The sequence below is a fragment of the Phascolarctos cinereus genome, unplaced genomic scaffold, assembly GCF_003287225.1.
Source record: "Phascolarctos cinereus isolate Bilbo 61053 unplaced genomic scaffold, phaCin_HiC Scaffold_2;HRSCAF=192, whole genome shotgun sequence".
NCBI classification, from domain to species: Eukaryota; Metazoa; Chordata; class Mammalia; order Diprotodontia; family Phascolarctidae; genus Phascolarctos; species Phascolarctos cinereus.
In genome coordinates this window covers 142,517,383-142,542,652 of record NW_027555625.1, presented here as the reverse complement: position 1 = coordinate 142,542,652, position 25,270 = coordinate 142,517,383, and the positions used below count along the sequence as shown (strand labels likewise).

The following is a 25,270-nucleotide window of genomic DNA, read 5'->3' as shown; positions in this document are numbered from 1 at the left end:
ATCCAAAAAAAAAAAAAAGGAAGTGAGGTTAGTCTACCATAATTTGTTCATGAAAGTATGTTGACTCTTTGTAATTACCAGTTCAATATCCAGACTTCGACAACCACCTCTTTAATTTTAATTTCCCAGGAATCAAACTCAAGATCACTAACCTCTAGTTTGTATACTTCACTTTTTTGAAAATCAAAACATTTGCTCTTGTTCAATATTGCTGTAGCTTCTCATTTTCCATGATCACTCAAGCATCACTAATCATGGCTCAACAACATATCTGTCAATGATATTACTGCTGTTGTTGTTTGGTTTGGTTTTTAATAAAACTGGAAGATATAATTCCTTGAGACCAGGTGACTTGAAATTCATCAAGGGCAACTAAACGTTCTCTTACTAACACTTCATTTAACTTGTATGTCAACTCCCTATTAGTCATTGTTGTTCTTTCATTTCTGGTACACATGAAGCAAATCAAGGTCAGCCTTCTCTCTGTTATCAGCTATCATCATCCCATCCACCCCAAACAAAAGTCCTGAGTCCCTTCCTTGCTCCTTTTTCTCCCTACAGAGCTAAAAATAAGACTTTCCCCCCCCTTATCCTTGGCTTCTCTTCCCAAGTATTATCTCTTCCCACTCTTAAGTTTCAGCAGTTCTAACATTATTTTTATAGGACTTGGCTACATTCTTCTATTTATCCCGTTATCTGGCCTTGTTTCCACATCTTCTGTATATTTCTTTCTAAAATCTAAGTTAGATGGTGAGCTCACTGTGCATCCACATCAAGCTCTTCAGACAAATAACCATTTTTCCAGCTCACTTTGTACCTTCAGAATTTCATTCTTGTGTATCCCCTATCCCTCCTGGGCTGACTTCCCCTGCAGGATATAACTCTGTGAAATAATATCTATTTGTCCTGTGAACCTTCTGAAATCTGTTTTCCCAAAATGCAGAGTAAACGTCAGACTATGCAAAGATTTCATCTTTCTCTATCACAAACTCTAGAATATACTGGTAAATTTCAATTCTCCTTCCCACTTCCCCACAGGATTCCTATCTTTCGCACTCATGTCACCAGTTCCTCCATATAAGAATCGGATCCAGAAGAGAATTTTCCCTTATTGATTCTTACACCCTGCAACACAAAATTACAACAAAGGCAAGTAAAGAAATTATTAACTGTTCTGCTTTTAGAAGAGAGAGCTCCAGAAAATGTTTTAATAACTGAAATCCTCCATCACTACTGTATCATTCTTCTGTGCCTGGCAAACTCTTCACCTACTTCCTATTTTGGTCCATGTGGTATACAGCGGGGGGGAACCTGTAGCCTTGAGGCTACATGTGGCCCTCTAGGTCCTCAAGTGCAGCCCTTTGACTGAATCCAAACTTCCAGGGATCTCTGGATTTGTTCTGTGAAATTTGGATTCAGTCAAAGGGCAGCACTTGAGGACCTAGGGGGCCACATGTGGCCTTGAAGCTGCAGGTTCCCCACCCCCTGGATAGGATATTCCAAATGACAAAAATCACTTTTGTTTCTCCCTCCCCTGACTTTCAACTAAATACTCTCATGTTTACCCTGTCTAGTTCCTGGATTTCCTCATATGAGCATAACTTATCAATACAATCTATCCAGTGGCATCATTCAGTCAAAGGTTTTATCCAACCAAGTCTTAATAATATCTGAGATCCAATTTGCCTCCTTGCATTAAAGACCTTCAGTTATTTTTGTTACTTAAATTTTTGGAATTTCTGTATAGATATTTGAGACCATGTATTTTACTACTAGCTCTCCACTCATGCAATCACCAACCTAATTCAGGTCTTCATCACCTCTTGTCAGGACTACTAAAATAAACAGTCTTTTAATTGGTTTCCCCCTCCCTCAAATCTCTATTTCAATCCATCTTCCACTGAGATGCCAAAGTAATTTTTCTAAAGTGTAAGTCTGACAATGTCACTCCCCTGCTCAATGAGCTGCAATGATTCCCTATTACTTCCAGAATCAAATATAAAGCCCTCCGCTTAGTGCTTACAGCTTTTCATAATGTGGGTGCTTCCTAACTTCCTGGTCTCCTCACATCTTGCTCCATTCTCCACACACCCTACAATTAAGCTATACTGGCCAAGTTGCTGCTCCCTGAATGGACACTGCTCCTACCACCTCTTCACTCTTGCATGGGCTGTCCATCCCCCATGACTAGAATGCTCTGCTCTTTCACTACCTCTTAGTTTCCCTAGCTTCCTTCAAGACAGTTCCTATCCCACCTTCTGAAAGAGGTCTTTCTAAATGCTTGTTGACTAGCTGGCTTTTTTTAGATTTTATCTCCTATGACTTTCAAGGTATCTCAGCTACTTTTCTTCCTTCTTTGTGTCCGTCAACAAGAATTTATTAAGTGCTTACTATATGCTAAGCACTGAACTAAGTGATGTGAGTATGAAAGCAAAAGACAGTCCCTGCTCTCAGGAGCTCTCACAGTCTTAACAGTCAAGACAATGTTCAAACAACTCTGTACAAACAAGATATATACACAGTAAATTGGAGATAAGCAACAGAGGAAAGACACTAGTGTTAAGGAGTACAGCAAAGGCTTCTAGTGGAAGATAGGATTTTAACTGGGACTTGAAGGAGGCCAGGAGATGGAGATGAAGACAGAAAGAATTACAGGCACGGAGGACTTTATGGCAACTCTCTAAAGCAGGGTTTCTTAAACTTTTTCCCCTCGCGCCCCCTTTTTGGGTTTTGGTAGCTTTCGTTGGCATTGCATTGCCCGAGAGTGTGCGTGCTTTGTGTTCAGAACCAAGACAGCAGTGAAGTTGTGCAATACAACATGAACAAGAACTGCCAGGAACACCTTGGATTCATTGCATGCTTGATTTTGAATTAATTTTTGGTCATTGCATGTTCAGAAACCTTTTACTGTTGTCAAATTTTTTGCAACCCCAAATGGGGTTAAAAGTGCAGGTTCTTAACTTTCTTTGTGTCATGGATCCCTTTGACGGTCTGGCGAAATCTATGTACCCCTTCTCAGAATAAAGATTCAAAATGCGCAAAACAAAATACATAGGATTACCAAGGATACCAATTACTATTAAAATACATTAGAAAAGTAAATAAACCATTTATCAGGTTCTTACTATATGCCAGGCACCATGCTAAGTGATGGGGATACAAAAACAAAGAAACAAAATAATCCCTGCTCTCAAGAAGCCTACATTCTAATATGGGAAGAGAACATATAAAGAGGAGGGAGAGGTGGGGGTGACCATCGAGAGGGGAAGGCAGACCTGTTATGGGCAGGCCAGACCAGAAAGTGAATATACTGGCTAGGTGTTCTGATGATATGGTGGGGCAGGGCAAGTACTCAGCAATCATCTAATTGGCCCCATGATGGAAGCATGCTCAGGGGAGTGAGCCAGGAAGGAAATCGACTGTTGCTTCTTGTTGTTAACACAGTTTAAAAAAAAATGCCAACAATTTAACTGACCCTAGATTAAAAACAACTGCTCTACAGTACAGAAGGGAAACAAAAAGTTATAGGTAGTTAATTTCCCAAATTCCTCATCTATATCATAAATACTATGAGCCCAAAATTCTGAAAGGATATTGGGAAAACTTTTGTTAGCAGTAACCTAAAGGATTTTTTTGTATTTTAGAATTTAGTAGAAAGGTATAGAAAGAAAAAGTCTTGGCACAGCCCTCTAAATTCCTTCTTCATATCTGACTACTGTTTTGAGGTAAATTCTACCCAGAATTCCAAAAAATTTTATCAGAAACATATAAAAGGGAAAAGGAAAAAAGAGAACAAGAGTGGTATGAAATTGGCTATTCTGAGTAGCAGCTAAATTGGTATTGATATACCTATCACTCCTCTTTCAAAACTAGTTTAGATTTCTTTTTTCTCTAAGAACGAACTTTAAGGTCCAACACCGAGGTTCTATGTATGATTCTAGGAAAAATGGATCCTGGAGTGAGGTGCTTTTAATATTTTAATGTTTCAATGGGGTTAGTTTTCTCCCAAATCTTCAGTTAGCACCTTTTGCTTACAGGTACACTGATTATAAATTTAAATTCTGCAGAAGAATCATAAGATTTTTACAACTGAAGTGGCATTGGGTTGATTCTCTCTATGGCTACTAGCCTATCTAAATGTTTACAATTCCTTCTAAAGAGGGAAAACCTTTAATATTCTCTTGGCCTTTTCTTTGCTATAGAAGCATTGTTGTTTCATTAAAGTTAGCAATTTCTGATTCTGTTGCCAGGAGCTAAGTTACAGCTGAAGTAGGGAACGGCATTCACCAGAGCAACGAATCTTTGCATTTTAGGTCGTAGTCTTATGCACTTATATTCTAATTTGTAAAATAAGCATAAATATATGTACAACAAAATCAGAGACTTCGAGTTAAAAGAAATCTGAGGTCATCTAGTCCAACCCACACTTGACCAAATATCCCTCAACAACAATGCCAACAAGGGTTCATCCAGGCTCTGTTTAAAGACCTTCAGTTTTAGCAAGAGAATGAAGAGTTTTTTGATAGCTCTGCCTCTCTATAATTTATAGTAACCTCTCTGCTAACATTTAGTCTCTTATCAACAACTGCCATTAAGATATCTCAAACTGCATGTTCACTGGACATCTTAAACTAAACACATTTAAAATGGAACTCATTACCTTTCCTCCTAAACCCTCCCCACTACCTACGTTCATTATTATGGCACCACCATGTTCTCAGTACCTCAGGTTTGCAACCTAGTAGTTATCCTCAATTTATCATTTTCTCTCACCCTCTATATCCAATCTGTGTTGCCAAGGCCTGTTGATTTTACCTAGGCAACGTCTCTCAAATATGCTTGACTTCCAGGGGCAGGGTCAAGATGGCTGAGTAGAGAAGCACTCGGCCAAGCTTACCCAACATTCCCCCAAAAAAAACTTTAAAATAAGCCTTAAATGTAATTTGGGAGTGACATTACCAACAAAAGGTCAGAGCTAGACATTCTTCCCAGCACAAGACAACATAAGAGGTTGGAGAGAGAGATCTGTGACATGGGGAGTGATAAGACTAAGTGGTGGTGACAGAAGCAGCAGCAATTTTGGAAGCTCTCAAGCAAGAGATAGTAAGGAAACCAGGCAACTGGTCAGAAAGAGATTGCAGAAAGAGAATCCTGTGTTGTACTAGACACAGGACCACAGACTATTTAGCAGCTCCACTGCCTATATCCAGTTCTGGGTCATACTCTAAGGTCAGAGAGAAGCACTGTCAAGAGGGAATGGGAGTCTTGAGGGGCAACTGTTTGGCAATTCCATTGCCTATACTCACTTCTGGGTCTCAGTTTAAGGGTGGAAAGGGGCACTTTTGGTCAAGTGAATGAAAGACCTGAGAGGCAGTATCACTTCTTGTCACAAGACAGGAAAGGCCCTAAGGAGCATACTGATTGCAATTCCAAGGGATCAGGGGCCCTTCCTAGGAAAGGACCAGAGTTCAGACCAAGAGAACAGCAAACACACTTCCCCCAAGATCACACTACCTTGGAAGCACCCAAAACTTCCAAACTCCCAGAACCAGCTCTGAAAACAAAAGTGGAAAAAAAGCTGAAGCTTCAGATAGAGCCTGCCCCTAGCACCCTACTTCCGGAACAGAACTCGACATTAACATAAAATACCAATTCAAGAAATAGGGTGGAAAAATGAAACAAAATAATAACTTTACCATAAAAGGCTACTATCGTAAGAGGGAAGATAAAAACACAAACTCAGAAGACAATTAAGTCACAAAAAGCTACAAGCAAAGCCTTGAAGAAAAGTGTGAACTGGACACAAGTCCAACAATACTTCCTAGAAGAACTAAAAAACACTTTTCAAATTCAAATGAGAGTGGTATGGAAAAAAATTAGGTAAAGAAATGAAAGCAAAGGACGAAAATTATGAAAAGAAAATTAACACCTTGGAAAAAGAGGCACAAAAAAATATTGAAAAAAAAATAAAGTTCAGGCGGAGCCAAGATGGTGGAGTGAAAGCACTGACTTGCTTGAGCTCTCCTCCAAACCCCTCCAAATACTCATAAAAAAATGGCTCTAAACAAATTCTGAAGCAGCAGAACCCACAAAAAGACAGAGTGAAACAAATTTCCAGCCCAAAACAACCTGAATGATTGATCAGAAAGGTGTATCGCCGGGCTGGGAGCACAGCGCAGCGCAGCGTAGCGTGGGCGCGCAGGCCGCAGCAAACCTGGAGCAGGCCTCAGAGGACTGAATCTTGGGCAACTCTGGCAGTTTCCAGACTCCTCAATCCACCAATGTCAAAAACAACTTAGAAGGTCAGTGGGAAAAGTCTGTTTCTGTCGGTGCTGAGAAAGGAAGGCGGGGTTTCAGCTCCATTCCCCAAGAGGGTGGGGGGAGGGGAGCTGCTTCCCGAGCTTCCGGCCCACAGACTGAGGGGGAATCCAGTGGCTGATCAGAGAGGGATTGCAGGGATCTCTTTGCCAGTGCTGAGGAAGGAATCTCTTGCTTTGCCCGTGTTTGGATCTGGGTCACAGTACTGGGCAGCGGTGCCAGGGTGAGGAGGACCGCTGGTGTGGTGGAGCTTGTAGTGGCTGTGGAGAGAAAACCCTCCTCACAGTTACAGGACAGAAAGGCGAACTTGTAGTCACAGGCCAGGAAAGGAGTAAACACCTCGCACCTTATTATACCACCTTGGAAGAACTGAAAATTTACAGGTCCCTACAAGTATCTCTGAAAACAGCTGTACAAACCCCTGAAGCTTGGACAGTACATTCTCCACATTGGAAGCAGATTTACCTTAACAAAGAGTTTAAAACTCAAGTAATTGGCCGGATCATGAGCAAGCAGCAAAAAAGAGTCAGACTATATTATCTTACTTTGGTGAAAAAGAAGATCAAAATATACAACCAGAAGAAGACAACAAAGTCAAAGCTCCTACATCCAAAGCCTCCAAGAAAAATATGAATCAGTCCCAGGCCTTGGAAGAGCTCAAAAGGGATCTTGAGAAGCAAGTAAGGGAAGTAGAGGAAAAACTGAGAGTGATGCAAGAAAATCATGAAAAACAAGTCAACAGCTTGCTAAAGGAGACCCAAAAAAATACTGAAGAAAATAACACCTTAAAAAATAGCCTAACCCAAATGGCAAAAGAGGTCCAAAAAGCCAATGAGGAGAAAATGCCCTAAAAAGAAAAATTGGCCAAATGGAAAAGGAAGTCCAAAAGCTTACTGAAGAAAATACTTCCTTAAAAATTAGAATAGAGCAATTGGAAGATAGTGACTTTATGAGAAATCACGACACAGTAGAACAAATCCAAAAGAATGAAAAATTAGAAAACAATGTGAAATATCTCATTGGAAAAACAACTGACCTGGAAAATAGATCCAGGAGAGAGAATTTAAAAATTATTGGACTATCTGAAAGCCATGATCAAAAAAAGAGCCTAGACATCATCTTTCAAGAAATTATCAAGGAAAACTGCCCTGATATATAGAACCAGAGGGCAAAATAGAAATTGAAAGAATCCACAGATCTCCTCCTGAAAGAGATCCCCAAAGGAAAACTCCTAGGAATATTGTAGCCAAATTCCAGAGTTCCCAGGTCAAGGAGAAAATATTACAAGCTGCCAGAAGGAAACAGTTCAAGTACTGTGGAAACACAATCAGGATAACACAAGATTTAGCAGCTTCTACATTAAAGGACCAGGGCATGGAATATAATATTCCGGAGGGCAAAGGAGATAGGATTACAACCAAGAATCACCTACCCAGCAAAACTGAGTATAATCCTTCAGGGGAAAAAATGGTCATTCAGTGAAATAGAGGACTTTCAAGCATTCTTGATGAAAAGACCAGAGCTGAATAGAAAATTTGACTTTCAAATACAGGACTCAAGTGGAACATGAAGAGGTAAACAGGAAAGAGAAATCATAAGAGACTTATTAAGATTGAACTGTTTACATTCCTGCATGGAAAGATGATATTTATAACTCATGAGACCTTTGTCAGTATTAGGGTAGTTGGAGGAAAAAATATATGTATGTATATGTAGATAGATAGATAGGGGGCACAGGGTGAGTTGAAGATTAAGGGGTCATATCTGGAGAATAAAATTAAGGGATGAGAGAGGATTATACTCGGAGAAGAAGAAAGGGAGAGGTAGAATGGGGTAAATTATCTCACAAAAAAAAACAGAAAAGTCTCTTACAGTGGAGGGGAAACGGGGAAGGTGAGAGGGAATGAATGAATCTTATTCTCATAGGATTTGGCTTAAGGAGGGAATAACATACACATTCAATTGGGTATGGAAATCTGTCTTACCCTACAGGAAAAAAGGGGGAGAAGGGGACAAGAGAGCAGGGGGATGATAGAGAGGAGGGCAGATTGGGAAAGGGGATAATCAGAAGTAAATACTTCTGAGGAGGGACAGGGTCAAAAAAAGAATAGAATAAATGGGAGGGCAGGATAGGATTAAGGGAAATAGAATTAGTTTTTCAAAACATGTCTACTATGGACGTGTTTTGCATAACTGCACATGTACAACCTATATTGAGTTGCTTGCCTTTTCAATGAGGGTGGGTGGGGAGGGAGGAAGACAGAAAATTTGAAACCTAAAGTTTTAAAAACATATGTTTAAAAAAATGTTTTCACATGCTACTGGGAAATAAGAAATATAGGAAATGGGGTACAGAAGTCTGCCCTTCCCTACAGGAAAATAGAAGGGGAAGGGGATAAGAGAAGGGGAGAGAGATAGAAGAGAGGAGACTAGGGGAAGGGATATTCAGAATGCATGCCATCTTGGGGTGGGGGGGAAGGGGGAGATGGGGTGAAAATTTGGAACTCAAAAACTTGTGGAAGTGAATGTTGAAAACTAAAAATAAATAAATTCATAAAAAAAAAGTAAGACCAAAAAAAAATCCTACCTTCAATTATAGAAAGCCTTTTCAAAACACCCTTCATTCTAGTGCCTTCCTTCTATTGGTTATTTCAAATATGTCCTGTATATAGCTTATTAGTACAAAGTTATTTTGCATGTTGTCTCCCTAACAGACTATGAGAAGAGGGACTATCTTTTGCCTTTTTTTGTATCCTTATCATAGTACCTGGTACATAGTAGGAGTTTAATAAATATTTATTAACTGAAAAATAAAATAAAATAAAATAAAGTTCACTGAAGGAAATAATTCCTTAAAAATCAGGATTGGACAAGTGAAAGCCAATGACTTCATGAGACAGCAAGAAACAATAAAACAAAGTCAAAAGAATGAAAAAATAGAAGAAAATGTGAAATATCTCATTAGAAAAACAACTGATCTAGAAAACAGATCAAGGAAAGATAATTTAAGAATTACCAGACTGCCTGAAAGCCATTATCAAAGAAAGAACCTAGACATCATATTTAAGAAATCATCAAGGAAAATTGCCCTGACACCCTAGAACCAGTGGGTAAAATAGAAATTGAAAGACTCCACCAATCACCACCTAAAAGAGACCCTAAAATGAAAAATCCTGAGAATATTATAGCCAAATTCCAGAACTCCCAGATCAAAGAGAAAATACTTCAATCAGCAAGAAAGAAACCATCCAAATAACATGAAACTACCACCCTTTGACTGAATTCAAACTTCAGAGAACAAATCCCTTTAACAAAAAGATTTGTTCTGTAAAACTTGGACTCAGTCAAAAGGCTGCACCCAAGGACCTAGAAGGCCACATGTGGCCTCGTTCCCCACCTCTGTATTAGGACATAAAACCCCTCACACATCCAAATGCAGAAAACCAGAAATATTAAATGCACTCTTTTTGTGGAAGCACAGAATAAAAGCTAATTGAAAATTAAATAATCTAATCCTAAAGAATGAGTGAGTCAAAGAACAAATCACAGAAATAATCAATAATTTCATTAAAGAGAATGACAACAATGAGACAACATTCCAAAATTTGTGGGATACAGCCAAAACAATACTTGGGGGAAATTTTATATGTCTAAACACACGTCACTACATCAATATGTCAATACAAGACAGAAAGAACAGATCAATGAACCAGGTATGAAACTAACAATACTTGAAAAAGAACAAATTAAAAGTCCCCAGTTAAACTCCAAAATGGAAATTCTGAAAATCAAAGGAGAGATTAGTAAAACTGAAAATTAAAAAACAAAACAAAACAGTGAACTAATAAATAAAACTAGGAGCTGGTTTTATGGGGAAAAAATAATAAAAGACAAATCACTGGTTAATTTGATTTTAAAAGAGAAAGAAGAAAACCAAATTACCAGTATCAAAAATGAAAAGGGTGAATGCACCACTAGTAAAGATGAAATTAAAGAATTATTTTGCTCAATTATATGCCAGCAAACTGACAATTCAAGCGAAATGGATGAATATTTACAAAAATGTAAGCTGCCCAGATTAACAGAAGAGAAAACAGAATGCTTAAATAACCCTATCTTAGAAAAAAATTGAACTACCCATAATTGAGCTGCTCAAGAAAAAAAAATCCCTAGGACTAGATGAAAAAACAAGTAAGGAAAATATCCTGCCAAATTCCTTTGATGACACAAATATAGTTTTGATACCTAAACCAGGGAGAGCAAAAACATAGAAAGGGAAAATACAGACCAATTTTCTTAATGATTATCAATGCAAAAAATTTTAATAAAATCTTAGCAAGGAGATTATAACAAGAAGTCACAAATATCACGCAGTACGACCAAATGGGATTTATACCAGGAATACAGGGCCAATATTAGGAAAACAATCAACATAATTGACTGTATCAATAACAAAAAGAAAAATCATATATCAATAGATGCAGAAAAAGCCTTTGAAAAAATATGATACCTGGGGGCAACTAGGTTATGAAGTGGATAGAGCACCACCTTGAAGTCAGGAGGACCTGAGTTCAAATGCAGCCTCAGACCGAACACTTGACACTTACTAGCAGTGTGACCCTGGGCAAGTCACTGAACCCTAATTGCCTAAAAAAAAATTACAATACCCATTCCTATTAAAAATATTACACAGACTATGAATTGATAGAACCTTTCTTAAACCAAGAGCAAACATTATCTGTAATGGAGATAAACCTGAAGCCTTCCCATTAAGATCAGGAGTGAAACAAGGATGTCTGTTATCACCACTATTATTCAATATTGTACTAGAAATGCTAGCTACAAGGAAAGAAGAATAAAATGAAGGAATGAAGAAACAAAACTATCAGTCTTTGTAGACGATATGATGATCTGATATATGATACTTAGAGAACACTAAAGAATCAATTAAAAAAACTAGCTGAAACAATTAATAACTTCAAAATAAACCCACAAAAATAATCAGTATTCCTACATACTACCAACCAAACCCAGAAGGAAGAGATAGAAAAAGAAATTCTATTTAAATAACTGCAGACAATATAAAATACTTGGGAGTCTACCTGCCAAGATAAACCCAGAGATTATATTGACACAATTACAAAACACTTTTCACATAAATACAGATCTAAATATTAATTGTGCACGGATAAGCCAAATCAATATAATAAAAATGACAATTCTACCTAAATTAGTTTATTTACTCAATGCCATACCAAACAAGCTACCAAAGAATTATTTAACAGAGCTAGAAAAAATAGTAACAAAATTTATCTGGAAGAACAAAAGTTCAAGAATATCAAGGAATTAATGAAAAAATGTTAAGGAAGGAAACTTTCAGATTTCAAAGTATATTATAAAATGGTAATCATCAAAACAATCTGCTCTTTTTGTGGTGACAAAGAATTGGAAATTGAAGAGATGCCCATCAAGTGGGAAATTACTGAACAAGTTATAGCATATGATGTGATGGAATACTATTATGTTAAAAGAAATGACAAGTAGGATGGTTTCAGAAAAACCTGGGAAGAACTCATGCAAAGGGGAAGTGAGCAGAACCAGAAGAACACTGCATACTGTAACAGCAATACTGTGAGGATGATCAACTGTGAAAGACTTAGCTAGTCTAATCAACACAATGATCCAAGTCAATTTCAAAGGACCCATGACAATAAATGCTAACCACCTTCAGAGAGAGAACTGATGAACTCTCAATGCAGATTAAAACATTTTTTTACCTTATTTTTAGTTATATGTTGTTTGTGTTTTCTTTTTGCAACATGGCTAATGTGGAAATGTTTGGCCTAACCTTACAAGTATAATCAAAATTAATGTGCTTACCTTCTCAAGGAGGGGGGAGGGGCAGGAAAGAAGAGAATCTGAAACTCAAATTTTTTTTTGATGATTGCTTAAATTCTTTTACATGTAACTGGGAAGTATTTAACAAAATAAAGAATTTTTTTTAACCCTCTATGAAAAAAAAATAAGTTCCCTTCTTTCCTCTGACATTGCTAGCACTCTTATGCAGGCTCTCATCACCACATACCTGGAATCTGGCAATAACATGCTTGTGGGTGTGCCTGCCTCTCCACTCCACTCCCTACTCCAACCTATCCTCTAAACAGCCACTAACGTGATTTCCCAAACAATGTCACCCCCTTACTTAAATTCCAGTAGCTCCCTATCACCTCCAGGATCAAATATGGAATGCTGTTTGGCTTAACAAGACCTTCTCATAACCACCACCCCATGTCCCTCAGTTTTCTTACACCATAAACCTTCTCACACACCCTTCAATCCAGTGACACTGGCATTCTTGTAATCCCCTGAACAAGAATAAGACATTCCATCTCTCTATTCCAGGCATTTTTTCTGGCTACCCCTCATGCATGGAAATGTTGTCCCTTCCTCATCTCTACTTCCTTGTTTCCCTGGCTTCCAAGTCCCAGCTAAAATCCTACCTTCTACAGGAAACCTTCACCAATCCTTCATTCTAGTGCCAATCCTTCTTCATATTAGTGCCTTTCTCTCTGTCGATTATTTCCTATTTTTCCTGTATACTGTTTGTATATACTTGTTTGCTTGTCACTTCCCACATTAGAATTTAAGCTCCTCAAGGGCAGAAATTATTTTTCGCATTTCTTTTAATCCCTAAAGCTTAGAACACTGGCACATAGTAGGCAATTAATAAATATTTAATGATTAATTCTAACCACTACTCCAAGTTCTAATCTCTGAGACAAAGCAAAACAATTCTAATGCTATTTATTATTATATCTTAACCGTAAGAAAATGTCTATCTTTTTTAGCAGAAGAGTAATACACCTCAATTTATAGAGCCTAAATTTAAAGAAGGTTGTTATAACCTCTTCCTTACAATAATTTGCATCCTGTCTTCTTGCTTCTATTAGATTGTAAGCACATTCATTCAGGGCAGGGACTACTATTTATCTTTATATATGCCCTGGTGCCTAACACAGTACAATGCACATAAAAGGTACATTAAAAATGTTCATTGGAGGCCAACCAGCAAAAAAGCCTAGACATAAAGTGATACAGAAGTCTGTCTCCAGTTTATTCTAAATCCCCTGTCCCCAAATGCCCATTGCCTGGGTACTCACTGCCTTCATATAATTAATTAATCATCAGTAGTTAATACTGAAAGGAACCTCAAAATTTATCTCATCCAATCCCCGTGGTAGGAAGGAGAAGAGTATAAGCATTTCTACAGCTTCTACTATGTGCCAGGCACTATGCTAAGTGTTTTACAAATATTATCTCATTAGATCTCAATATCATCTCATATAATATTTCATATCAGGGAATTTGCATAGTGTAGTAGAAAGAGCACCAGACCTGGAGTCAGGAGAGATCCAAGTTCAAATTTACCTCTGACTTACAAGGGAAAATCATTTAACCTCTCCTAGCTTCAGTTTCCCTATCTGTAAAATGCAGGTATTTGTAGCCTCTTTATGCAAAACTATTTATGAAGTTCAAATGAGAATAATGTATGTAAAGTAAAATATATAAATGTCAAGTTTTTTTAAATGAGAAAACTGAGACCTGAGAGATTCCTCAAAGTTACACAGCTCCTTAGTAATATAGCTAGAACTTGGAGCCCAGAACTCCTAATGCACTCTTAAAAACTTCCTTAAGCTGTCCTCTCATTGATATGTATGATTTAACACCCCACTGTGAGCCTGCCTCATAATCCAAAATTACTTTTGACTTTTCTTCTCCATTCCCCTACCTTCTACAAAGAGACAACTAAACTTTAGTCTGGTAAGGCTGACAGGAAGATAATATGATTAAAGTCATTCATACCCAAGAAGGAATGACCAATAAGCTAAACCCCCTATGGGCGTTTGCACATTACAAAAATGTATTGATTCAAATAAACCTCTAATTTAGGCAATATTGGAGGAAGAAATTTTTGAGCTGAAGGACCTTGCCTCAGGTACTGCACCTCCCCCCTCCAAATTCCCAGTTCCTCCTTCAAAAACCAAGCCAAATTCATTCATTGCTTCAACTACCATTTATAAAGCACCTATTACTGAGAAGCACTGTTGAGCCACAGGACCAAGACAAAGAACTAAAGCATAATCCCTACCCTAGGAATTTATAAGCTAGTTTACAGAATGGGAGGGTAGGAGAGATAAGATGAACAAAAATATATGTGTGTATGTATATATGCACACACAGGTGTATATCTATACATGTATCTTTGTGTGTGCATGTGTGTGTGTGTGTGCGTGTGTGTGTGTGCGCGATAAATATAGCTTAGTGGAGGTGCTTAAGACAGGTAAAAGTGCAAAATGGAAAAAAAAAAGGGGTCAAAAGTTAGTTGAGATAAGGTGAAATATCACTTCTCAATCCCTCCTAGCTATTCTCCTATATCTCCATTCTCTTCAATAGCTGAACTCCTTGAGAAAGCCATCTAAAATTGGTGCCTCTACTTTCTCTCCTCTTACTCTCATCTAAATTCTGGCTAAACTAGTCTGGTTTTAGACTTCATAATTCAACTCAAACTATTCTCTCAAAAGTTACCAAAGTTCTCTCCAGGCTCTTCTGTTTGACAATTTGTTCTCAGTCTCCTTTGCTAAATCCTCAATCAGGTCACACCTGCTAACCACAGATGTCCCACAAGGCTCTGCACTGAGCCCTCTTCACCACCCTCCCAATCATACAAGCTCCCACCTAGGTGTCATCATCATTAATTCCTCGCTTGAATTCATCCTCCATATCCAACATGCTTACAAGTCCTGCCGATTTCTACCTTTGCAGTATCTGTTAAATATGCCACTGTCTCTCCTGTGGCACTGCTGCCACCGTGATACAGGCTCCTTGTACTATTTCAATAGCCTTCTAGTTGGTGTTCCTGGCTTCAAGTTTCTCCTCACTTCAGCATATTCTCCACTCAGCTGCCTAAGTAATCTTCCTAAAATACAGGTATGATCAATCTTGCCCCCTCGACTCCATAAATTCCAAGGGCTCTCTATTATATCTACTTGGTTTTAAAGCACTTCACAACCTGGCCTCTTCCAATATTCCCAGTCTTCTTACACTTTACTGCTCTCTACTTAATCTGTGATCTAGCTACATTGGCTTGTTTGCTGTTCCTCACAGAAGATACTCCATTTCCTAATTCTGTGTCTTTTCACTGGCTGTTTATATGCATGGATTGTGCTACCTCCTGATTTCCAACCTCCTGGCCTCACTAGTTTCCTTGAAGTCTCAGCTCCTTCTACAATCTCATCTTCTGCAAGAGGCCTTTGAGAATCCTCAAAAGTAGTGCCTTCCCTCTGAGAACACCTCCAATTTGCCCTGTATATCTCGTTTGTACTATTGCTTTTCCCATTAGAATGTGAGCTCCTTGAGAGAAGAAACAGTTTTTTACCTTCCTGTATTCCCAGTGCTTAGCACAGTGCCTGATACATAGTAAGCTCTTAATAAATTTTAGAAAATTTAGTAAAACTTTTACCTGATTTCTGACTGAGGCGCTGACTGAAATGGGGAGTCAGTGGAAATGTAGTGTCTTCTTCAAGATAAATATCATTAATTTTTCAACCAATCTTCTTAAGTTGTGGCTACAAGTCCCTTCTCCAGTTTGGTCACTCACTTGCTTCTAGAAATAAGGGTTCTTAACTTGGGGTCCGGGAACTTGGATGGGAGAAGAATTATATCTTCATTCCAACATAACTGCTTTCATTTTTAATCCTGTGTATTTTCTTTCATGCATTTTAAAAGATCATTCTGAGAAAGAATCCATAGACTTCTGACTGCCAAAGGGGTCCATGGCCCAAAAATTGTTAAGAACTCCTGCTCTAGGTGTACTCAAATTGTCAACATTCTTCCCAAGATTAGGTTCCCAGGACTGTTCACAATACTGTGATGTAATGTAACTAGCCAAGTATAATGACAGTTCGACTTTCTACACTTTCTTCATTATAATTCTGTATTCTAGACTATCTTGCGCAGCCAAAAATCACATTCGTTTTTTGGCAGTCACACTATCCTGCTTACTCATACTGACCTTGTAACCAACTAGAAACCCCTAAGTCTTTCTTAGGGAATATCCCCTATCTAAGATTCTCCATATCAGGTTTCCACTCACTTCTTCAACCTTCTCTCACACTGGCATTCTCTTTCAGGTAACATACATCAGAGCCAAAATAGGCCACTCCTGGTACCCTATTCTTAGTCTGCCCTCTCATATCACACTATTACCTATATCTAGAGTCCTTGTCTCTATCCTTCATTTCTTCAAGATCCAACTCAAGGGCCACTTCCTCCACGAAGCCTTCCCAGCTCCCCTAAAGCACACAGTAAGTAATCCCACCTTCTTCAAGTATCTCATAGCACTTTTGAGATACTTCTCAAATACAAGTCTACTCTGTTTCATAGTTATTTGTGCTCCTCCATCTCATCCAGCCCCATTCAACTGCAAGCTTCAAGTGCAGAGTCTAAAAATGGTACCTGGCCCACACAAGGAACACTTAAAATTTGCCAAAGTGCTTTCTAGAAACATGTCACCCCTTACAACAGAAATGCTGTAAGGATCAAAAGAGATGATAAATGTGTGAAGTGCTCACAAAGTGCTACATAAATGTCATCTAATGTAATCATTAACTCCAATGGCCTTTTTAATGTCATCTTTCTTGAACTCTCCAGCAAGTGACACCACTGACTGACCCACCCACCACCCTTCCTCCTTGACAGCCAGTCCTCCCTTGACTTTCTGGACATGACAATCTAAAGGGTTCTCTCCTCTTCCATCTCTATGTCTTCCATCTTCTTTGATGACATTCATCTTTCTCCTGACCCTTAAATGAGCAGATCCCTAGTAAGTTCATGCCTTTTTCTTCTTTGTCTACATTCTCCCTCTTGGTGAAGTTTTCTATGGCTTAACTACTCCATCTATGCAGATATCTCCCAAATCTTTCTATATCATTTCTATAAGCTAAATCATTTCTAACTTCTTCCAGAGTTCTAATTCCCTATTACCAACTGCCTACTACAAAATGCAAACTTCTTGAGAGAAGTGACTATAACATTTGAATCTTTATACCACGTGCTTGGTAAATAGCAAGCAAATCATAACCTTTGACACAACAATTCCATTGCTGTGTGCTGTATATACAGAGCATCCCAAAAGTTTTAGTGCAGGTAGAAACCTATTAAAGCTTAAAACAAAACAAAACTTTATATAATGAATTGAAGCAGAGTGAAAAAGTAGAACCAGGAGAACTATCTACATAATGACTACAATAATTAAAATGAAGGGATGGGAATAGGGACTGGGATTTGGTTGACTCCCTCTACTAAAGCAGGTCTTCAAAGTATACAGTCTCTTTAGGTCCCCTAGAAGGCTGAGAGGTGAAGCAACTTGTTCAAATTCTCAAAAAAAAAAGTGTCTGTCTTAAGGCAGGTAGGAATTGAGCCCAGACCTCTATCTACTACCTACAATGGATCTTTGATGTAAATGAATGCTATATGAAAATCCAACTCACAACTGCAAAGACAAACTTTGGTGTAGAAGAGATGAATACATACAAAATACCCTTCCCCCCTCCAGGCAGAGGTGGGGGACAGCAGCAGTAAAACAGTGTCATTCTGACCAGCAGTTCTGCTTAACTCTTCCTTTGTTACAAAGGCAAGTTGAATGGGGACGTGGGCATGACAGAATTCAAGGAAATAAATGTTGTATTTTTTTAAGCATCCATAAAACTTTATTTAAAATTAAAAATTTTTTAATAAATTAGCAAATTCTGTAATTGTACAACTGATTTTTTTTTAAAGCTATAAAGGCAAAACTTTACCCTTACTTCTAGAACATTTCATCTTGTTAAGTTTTGTCCATGGTTCCAACCTATCACAATCCTCCTAGATTCTAATCATCATCCAATGTGTTAACAATCCCTTCCAGTTTCAGGTCTTCCACAAATCTGAACACGTACCTTGATGTGACTGATAAATGTACTGAACACAGATAGCACTTAGTGGCACAATATATGAGACAAAATCTTTTAAATACTCTTTGAGCTGACCGGTAACAAATCTACCTGACTCTATTATCACATTGTCCAGGCCACACCTCTCCATCTTGTCCACAAGGCTAACATGAGGGACTTCACAGGGTGCCTTACTGAAATCCACATTTGCCCTTGCATTTCTACAGCATTCCCCTGAACTAAGACTGATAACCAGTTTTGTAACATGGAAAAAAGATAAATTACTTTTAAAAGACCTTTCTTCCTCCTTTAAAGATAATTTTTTTAGATGGAATTCTTTTAGTATTTATAGAAACTACCATTAAAGTTTCTTTGGGCTTCCATTCAAATAAGCTAAATGGCACCACAATTAGATGCAACTTAAGAAAGAGAAAAGTTTACTTCTAAATACAAACACAAACTATATTAAACTACATCATGATTATGCCAAACTAAATAAAATATTCTCAAATGCCAAACTCACCAAGAGAACAGTTATCCTACTTTCCAACAAGAAAAACATTTTCTGATGTATATTTACTTCACAAATGTCAATAAGTGGTATCCCCTGGGATATTCTCAAGAAAACTAGATGCTTTTCACTTAAGGCTATATAGAATGTCTAATATCTTCAGTAATTAGAAGAGAAATAACATACTGTAAACAGAACTTAACCCAATCCAATAAATATTCATTAAGCACTTACCATGTGCTAGGAACTATGGTAGGGGCTGGGAATACAACTAATAAAAATAAAGACAGTCTCTGCTCTCAAAGAGCTTATAATCTATTGAAGAAGGGGGAGACACACAAAAAGATGTGGGAGTTGAGGGAAACAAGGAAGTACCCAGCCTGGGGGCATATCATTCAGCTGAGTAGAAACCAGCAAAGGGAAGTAAGCCGAAACTTTGGTTTCCACCCTCTATAAAGGAAAGCAATGGGAGGAGTTTGGTACTCCACCCTCCAATCACAGAGGAGAGGAGACTGAGGAAAGCAGTCAAGCTTTGGCATCAAGGTGATGAGAGTAGAGGCCAACACCTTAACTTGGGTGGGGCATCTATTTCCATGGAGTCACACTTTGATGTCTGCAAAAGTTAACATTAAATGCTTTGCAAACTACCCCTTTTCCTGCTCCACTTGGTTCCTGCAAAAAGTATACCCTAACTTTTAATTTTTATGTAAATTCTGAAAGATATTTCAAAGCCCACAGTTTAATTCTGCATCTGTTTTCCTACAATTTGTGTAAATTATTTGTTGATGGATAGTTTCTGACTTGACAGAAGAGATACATAGTATGAAATTTTTAAGGTCAATGGAAATGGAATTATTTTTAATACAAACCAGTGATATTTACGACAATCAAAATTAATCTGTAATGGATCTATGAACCCATGGTAAATAAAATAACAAAATTTGGGAATGTCCCCTGCTCCCAAGAAAGAAGCACTCCATAAACGTGTTAGATTATTTCATCTACAGAAGCCAAATACAAAGATCTTATAGAGATTTTAACAGAATTAAATCTGTAACTGCCTAATTACATTATGACCTTTCTTTTTACTACAGTAAAAAAAAAAGTATAATTCTGAAATCTAAGCTTTTTTACAGTATTAAGACGATTAAAAATAGGAAAAGTTAAAGTAATGTTACTGTGGTATGAAGTCCATGTTTTGCTGAAATGTTCCTGTCTGAAAAAAATTAAAGCCATGAACCCCTTAAAATGTCTCTCTTATCTCCCTCTCTCCCCTCTCAAAAATAACCCTTGCCTTGTTTCAACACATGTAAGAGCAGATTTCAACAGATTCCTGCTTTGCACGGAGACTACAAAAAAACTGTCTTTCTTTTAATACTGCCTATTTCACACAACCCCAAATACTAAACAGGAAAACTACATCAACAAGGATATTATTGTTCCATATTGTCTCTACAAGTTCTTAACAGTCAGTACAACCTTTATCAAGTTCAAAATGTTTGCTAACAGCTATAAATAATCAGCAAGTTACACTGCAATTTATCATTTCTGCCTACCATAAAGGGATCAAAAATGTCAGCCTAATTAAACGTTATTATTCACTCTCCTCCCTCATATTTTAGGGAGCCTTGTTTATTTGTTAATTTTGTTAAAAATTCACTGTTAGTGCAATATGCACTACTAACTCTAGGTATTTGGAAATCAGCATCTCCTCATTACTTTCTGCCTCTCTCTGCATTTCCTTCTATTTCCTGAGAGCAACAGGAGAAAAGCTCTCCTCAATGTAATAGTTTTCTCCTACGCTCAAAAGTTCACCTTGTTTACACTGTTTAAAAAATGTATCTCTACTGCAAATAATTAATTTTCAAAATTAAATTCATACAAGAGAATAAAATCATGATACCAACTGCAAATTATTTGCTCTACATCTCTTCTATACTCACAACCTTCACCAGCAAGTAATGAATAAGCTTCAGGCAGACTGCTTTTTAAGGAAAAAAAAAATGTTGCTAGTTCAATTCCAACATACAAACTAACGACCAGAAAAATTAAGAACTCCCATTCAGGTGCCCCCGTTTACCTCCCCACAAAGCTCAGACCCATAACCTGCAATTATTTCATTTAAGTTCCATGAAACCTTCCGATTTTCAATCCACAATATACGGTATCTGAATGAAGAACAAGAGGAACACTCCAACTAACATGGAATTTTATTTCTGTTCTTGCCGTTGGTCTGAAATACTCCTCTGACACTGCTTGTGTCAGATGCCCTAAACCAGCAGATACTGGAGGTACTGCAAATCTTCTGCATTAAAGAGTCAGGGCAGCCTCAGTAACTTGTATCTCTTCACAGAAACAATATTTGTGAAGTGCTCTTCCCCATGCAGACCTCTCCAATCAAGTTAGTTATTTTCCAAACACCTTCTTACCTTCACCCTACTGTTTCCAGACAAGTACTTAACTTGGTTTGTCAGGGGAACACTGCAGATTTGCTAAGGGCTTAATATAATTGTCAGGGTGTTAAAGCTCAGAAGTAACCAAGCAAAAGGAGCATCTGCAAGTGGCTGTTACCAATTCAACTGGCACTTGGAAATGTTCGGAGGAGGGGGAAAGAATATAGACAAGTCTGTGTGTACATTTGTACATTCACCATTCTTCTCAAGTACCTGACCTGCCAACAAAAAATAAAGGTGGGCAAGAAGACCAGAAGAAAGGTACCTAAGACAATGCGTTCCCTGAAGAAGTATTAAACACTTAAACATTCATGACATACTGCACAATTCCACCTGCCACTGAAAAACTACTGGGAGGTGGGAGGAGGATTGGAGGCATCTGTCAGAAAAGAATGGGGAAGGATAAAAAAAGGGGGAATGAAAAAAGGTTAAGACCTACAGAAGGGGACAGTCAAGGATTTCTCAGACGACCCCACATAGGCCAGCGCAGAGCAGACAGGGAAAAGACAGGTCTCCCTAGAAGAACGAAGACCAGGTGCAGCAGAGAAAAACAAGTCGGGGTACAGAGGCAAAAATAAAGACAGGCGCAGTGGGCAGGTGATCGAGAGAAACAAGGAGGGATTTGGGAAAGGGTGAGGGAGGATAAGGAGAGAGCAAGGTCTTAGGTCTAGGTACGACCTACCAGAGAAAGCAAGACGGAAAGGGGAGGTTGCGGCCTCCCTCGGGACAAAAAGGTGTGGCCAAGGATCCCGAAAAAACGGGGAGGGCTTCGGACCCCCTGGGAGAAGCAGCAGCATCACTTTCAAGGGCCTGGAGCGTAGGTTCTACTACGGGGAACGACTGAAAAGCGCATAGGGGGAGAGCGCTACCTGGAGGGCCGCATCCTCCCGACACCCCGGCGCGCTCCGACCAAGGCATCCGCCAGCCGGCCCGCCGCCCGCTGCCCGCCGCCCCCGCCCCCCTGCCTGCCCCTTAGCGGTCCTCTCTTACCTCCACACCTGCCCCATCTGCAGCAGGTGGATGACCGACTGCCAGATCCACACCGAGAGGCGGCACAAGCGCTGGGCCCCCGGCGTGGCCGGGCCTCCCCCCACGCGGGCCGCCCCGTGACCGTAGCCGGCCCCCATCATGGGGGGGCCCCGGCTGCTGAGCCCCTCCACGGCGCCCAGCCCTCCGCCCGTGTAGTCCTGCACGAACCAGCGGAAGCTGAGGCTCTGCACCAGCAGCGACGGCACCAGAACGAAGAAGAGCGTCAGCCCGAACCAGCCGTAGTCCCCCTTGCCGTAGTAGTCGAGGGCCAGCCACAGGTCGGTGCCCACGTCCCCGAAAAACACCAGCAGCGCCAGCACGATCCACAGGCAGTCGAGCCACGGCCGCTCCGCCTGCGGCGGCGGCAGGGGCTGGGGGGCGCGGGGCGCCGGAGGGGGGCGTCGGTTCGGGGGGCGCGGCGGCGTCCGCCGGCGGCTGAAGCGGCTGGTCCCCCCCGTCGGCGGCGGCGGCGCTGCGGCGCGGCTTCTTGCCCAGGAGGGAGCGCAGGCAGGCGGAGCGGCAGCCCCAGTAGCACGAGGAGGTGTTGCAGCAGTGGCAGATGTGGAGGGAGCTGCTCTCGCCGGGGTCGCTGCCGTCTCCGCCGCCGCAGCCGCCTCCCCCGGGCTCCCCGTCCTCCTCGCCGCCGCTGCCCACCGCCTCGTCCAGGTTGTGCAGTTGGGCGAAGCCCACCCCCACGCCGCCGCCATCGGATTTCGCCGCCATCTTGACTCTCTTCCCAGCTCCGGAGGTTGGGGGGGAGGGATGGGGAGGGAAGGGGGAAAAGAAGGCAGGGAACGGGGGAGGGGGGGAAACGAATGGAGAGGAAGGGGGGCGGGGAGGAAGCGGGGGAGCGAACGAACGAGGGGGGAGTGGGCCGGGGAACCCCCTCCGCTTCCGGGTGGTGCGCGTCACTTCCGGGCGAGCCCCCCAATCGCACAGCGCCCGCCGCTCCCCAGCCCGGCCCGCCCAGCCAAGATGGCCGTCCTCCTGTTCCTCAGCTGCTGGGCGGGGGGCCGGGGGTTTCTCGCCGCCAGGGCTCCTCTTTCCTTCTTCCGTTGACCCCGAAACCCATCAGGTTGACCCCTTGGCGTTTCAGAAACCCGCTGGGTAAGGTTGGGAGGTCCGAGATGATCCCTGGAGAGGACAGTGCCAGAGGCTTTGGAGGACCCCTTCCTCAGCGTCGCTGCTCAGTGCGTTTCTCTAGGAGAAACGCCCCCTAACCCCCTGCCCGCCGCTGGCGGAGGGGCGGGACCTAGGAGGGAAGGGGCGGGGTAAGTGTTGAGCAGGTGGTGCTATGTCACTTCCAGGAGATAGGATGACCTCATTCTGTACTTTAAAGCCTCTAGAATTAAAATGGTTGTTTTTCACTATTCTGTGTCTCACACACACACACTCACACTCTCCCCAAATTGAGTCTCCTTCTCATTCCCATCCTAATTTAGTCATATAAGATAAATATAATTTAATTGAGACTCCCACAAATAACCCAGTCATACCCCAACTTTGACTTTCCCCTGCTCTCTCCAGGCTTACCTCTCCTGACCCCCCTGAATTTATTGTCACTGCCAACTTTGTCTCTCTGTTGTCAGTAGGTTTTTTGCTTATTTTCTGCAGTGCTTTCCAGGATAAACCAGTTGATGATTAGTTAGACTTCTAAATCTTGAGTACTGAAGTAAAGATTAAGTAGGTATATAATGACCTTGAATATCTTCACTGCCCTGAAGTGCATTTTTTTGGCCAAATGCTATTATCACTTTACATATATACACCTACACATTAACTTGTGTGGTTATTATTTGAGAAGAAAAATAAGAGGCTGATAAGAGTTTATTCTTAAATAATTGTGAAGTTAATACATTTAGTTCTCTAGGATATAGCCATGAGAAGTCCCTCCTTGGCCTTTTTCTGTTGTTGTTACAAAGGCGATTTAAAGTGAGCGAAAATCACTTTTTCAAATTTTTCCTTGCTAAGACTCTTGTTAGTAAACATGACTTTAAATGAGTGAAAATGTTATCAATGTGCTGTATCATTAATAGAGGTGTAGCACACACTACTTAGGTAACACATTACGGAAGTGAAACAGCACTGAATGGATTTGAATTATAATGATTTTCCAAAGAAAGTGTAATTCTAACCCTGGTCAGGGCAATTTACACTTGTAATTAATGGTCAGGTGAAAAGAAAAGAACACTTCACCAAAAGGCAGAAAGCCTGGATTCTCTCATTGAACTAAGTGTTTGTGAGCTCATTCGATTTTATTCTGTATCAGTTTCCCCAGACACAAAGTATTAAATAACAACTTAACCACCAGGTATGCTATAAGGACAAAGTAAGCAACATATATTTGGCTGTTAAATTTCTGTACTGAAAAAAATGGTGCTACATAAATTTGTGGTACTAAATTTTTTATTTGACAATTATTAATACCCAGGTATACTTCGGGAGTTATTTTTATACCACCTCATTGAGGGGGGAAATAATTTACTTTTAATTCTTGAGAAATACTGTTAAGAGTGCTAAACAAGGACCTTAAGGAACTAGAACCTCAGCAATTCCTGATAAGAGTCTTCATAAAAAGATGATTTCAAATTTTACTTTTGTAACTACTTATAATGATAATGTTTCTGAGTATTTTAATTACAAAGATAATAGAAACCATGTACCCTATATATATGACCTTTAGGAGTTTGAATTCTGCTTCCTCTAGTTTGACTATATATTAAATCCCATCACTTATAAAATGTCTTTAACAAATGCCAGCTTTATGCCTAATTTATACTGAATGGGTAGATTTAAAATTATGAAGTAGAACAATTTGACCCTCTGGAGAGGTGCAATTATTTATGGTGAAACTTCCATCTAAGTCATCAAACCAATGAATTCAGTCATTAAAGGAGGCAGTAATGATATATTTAATAACTATTTTTAAGTGCATTGTACGTGGTAAGAGACAGCTTGGCCTAGTGGCT

At 39.9% G+C, this 25,270-nt stretch overlaps 1 protein-coding gene across 1 annotated transcript in view; it reads right to left on the bottom strand.

Annotated features, from left to right (window-relative positions):
* Window positions 1–23,098, bottom strand: part of XKR6 (XK related 6) — a 378,420-nt gene extending 355,322 nt beyond the window's left edge. The window contains 2 exon segments of the mRNA XM_020988928.2: window positions 22,263–22,684; window positions 22,686–23,098. Of these exon segments, the coding sequence (XP_020844587.2) occupies window positions 22,263–22,684; window positions 22,686–23,024 (761 nt within the window). The 5' untranslated portion in view covers window positions 23,025–23,098.
* Between the last annotated feature and the right edge of the window lie 2,172 nt (window positions 23,099–25,270).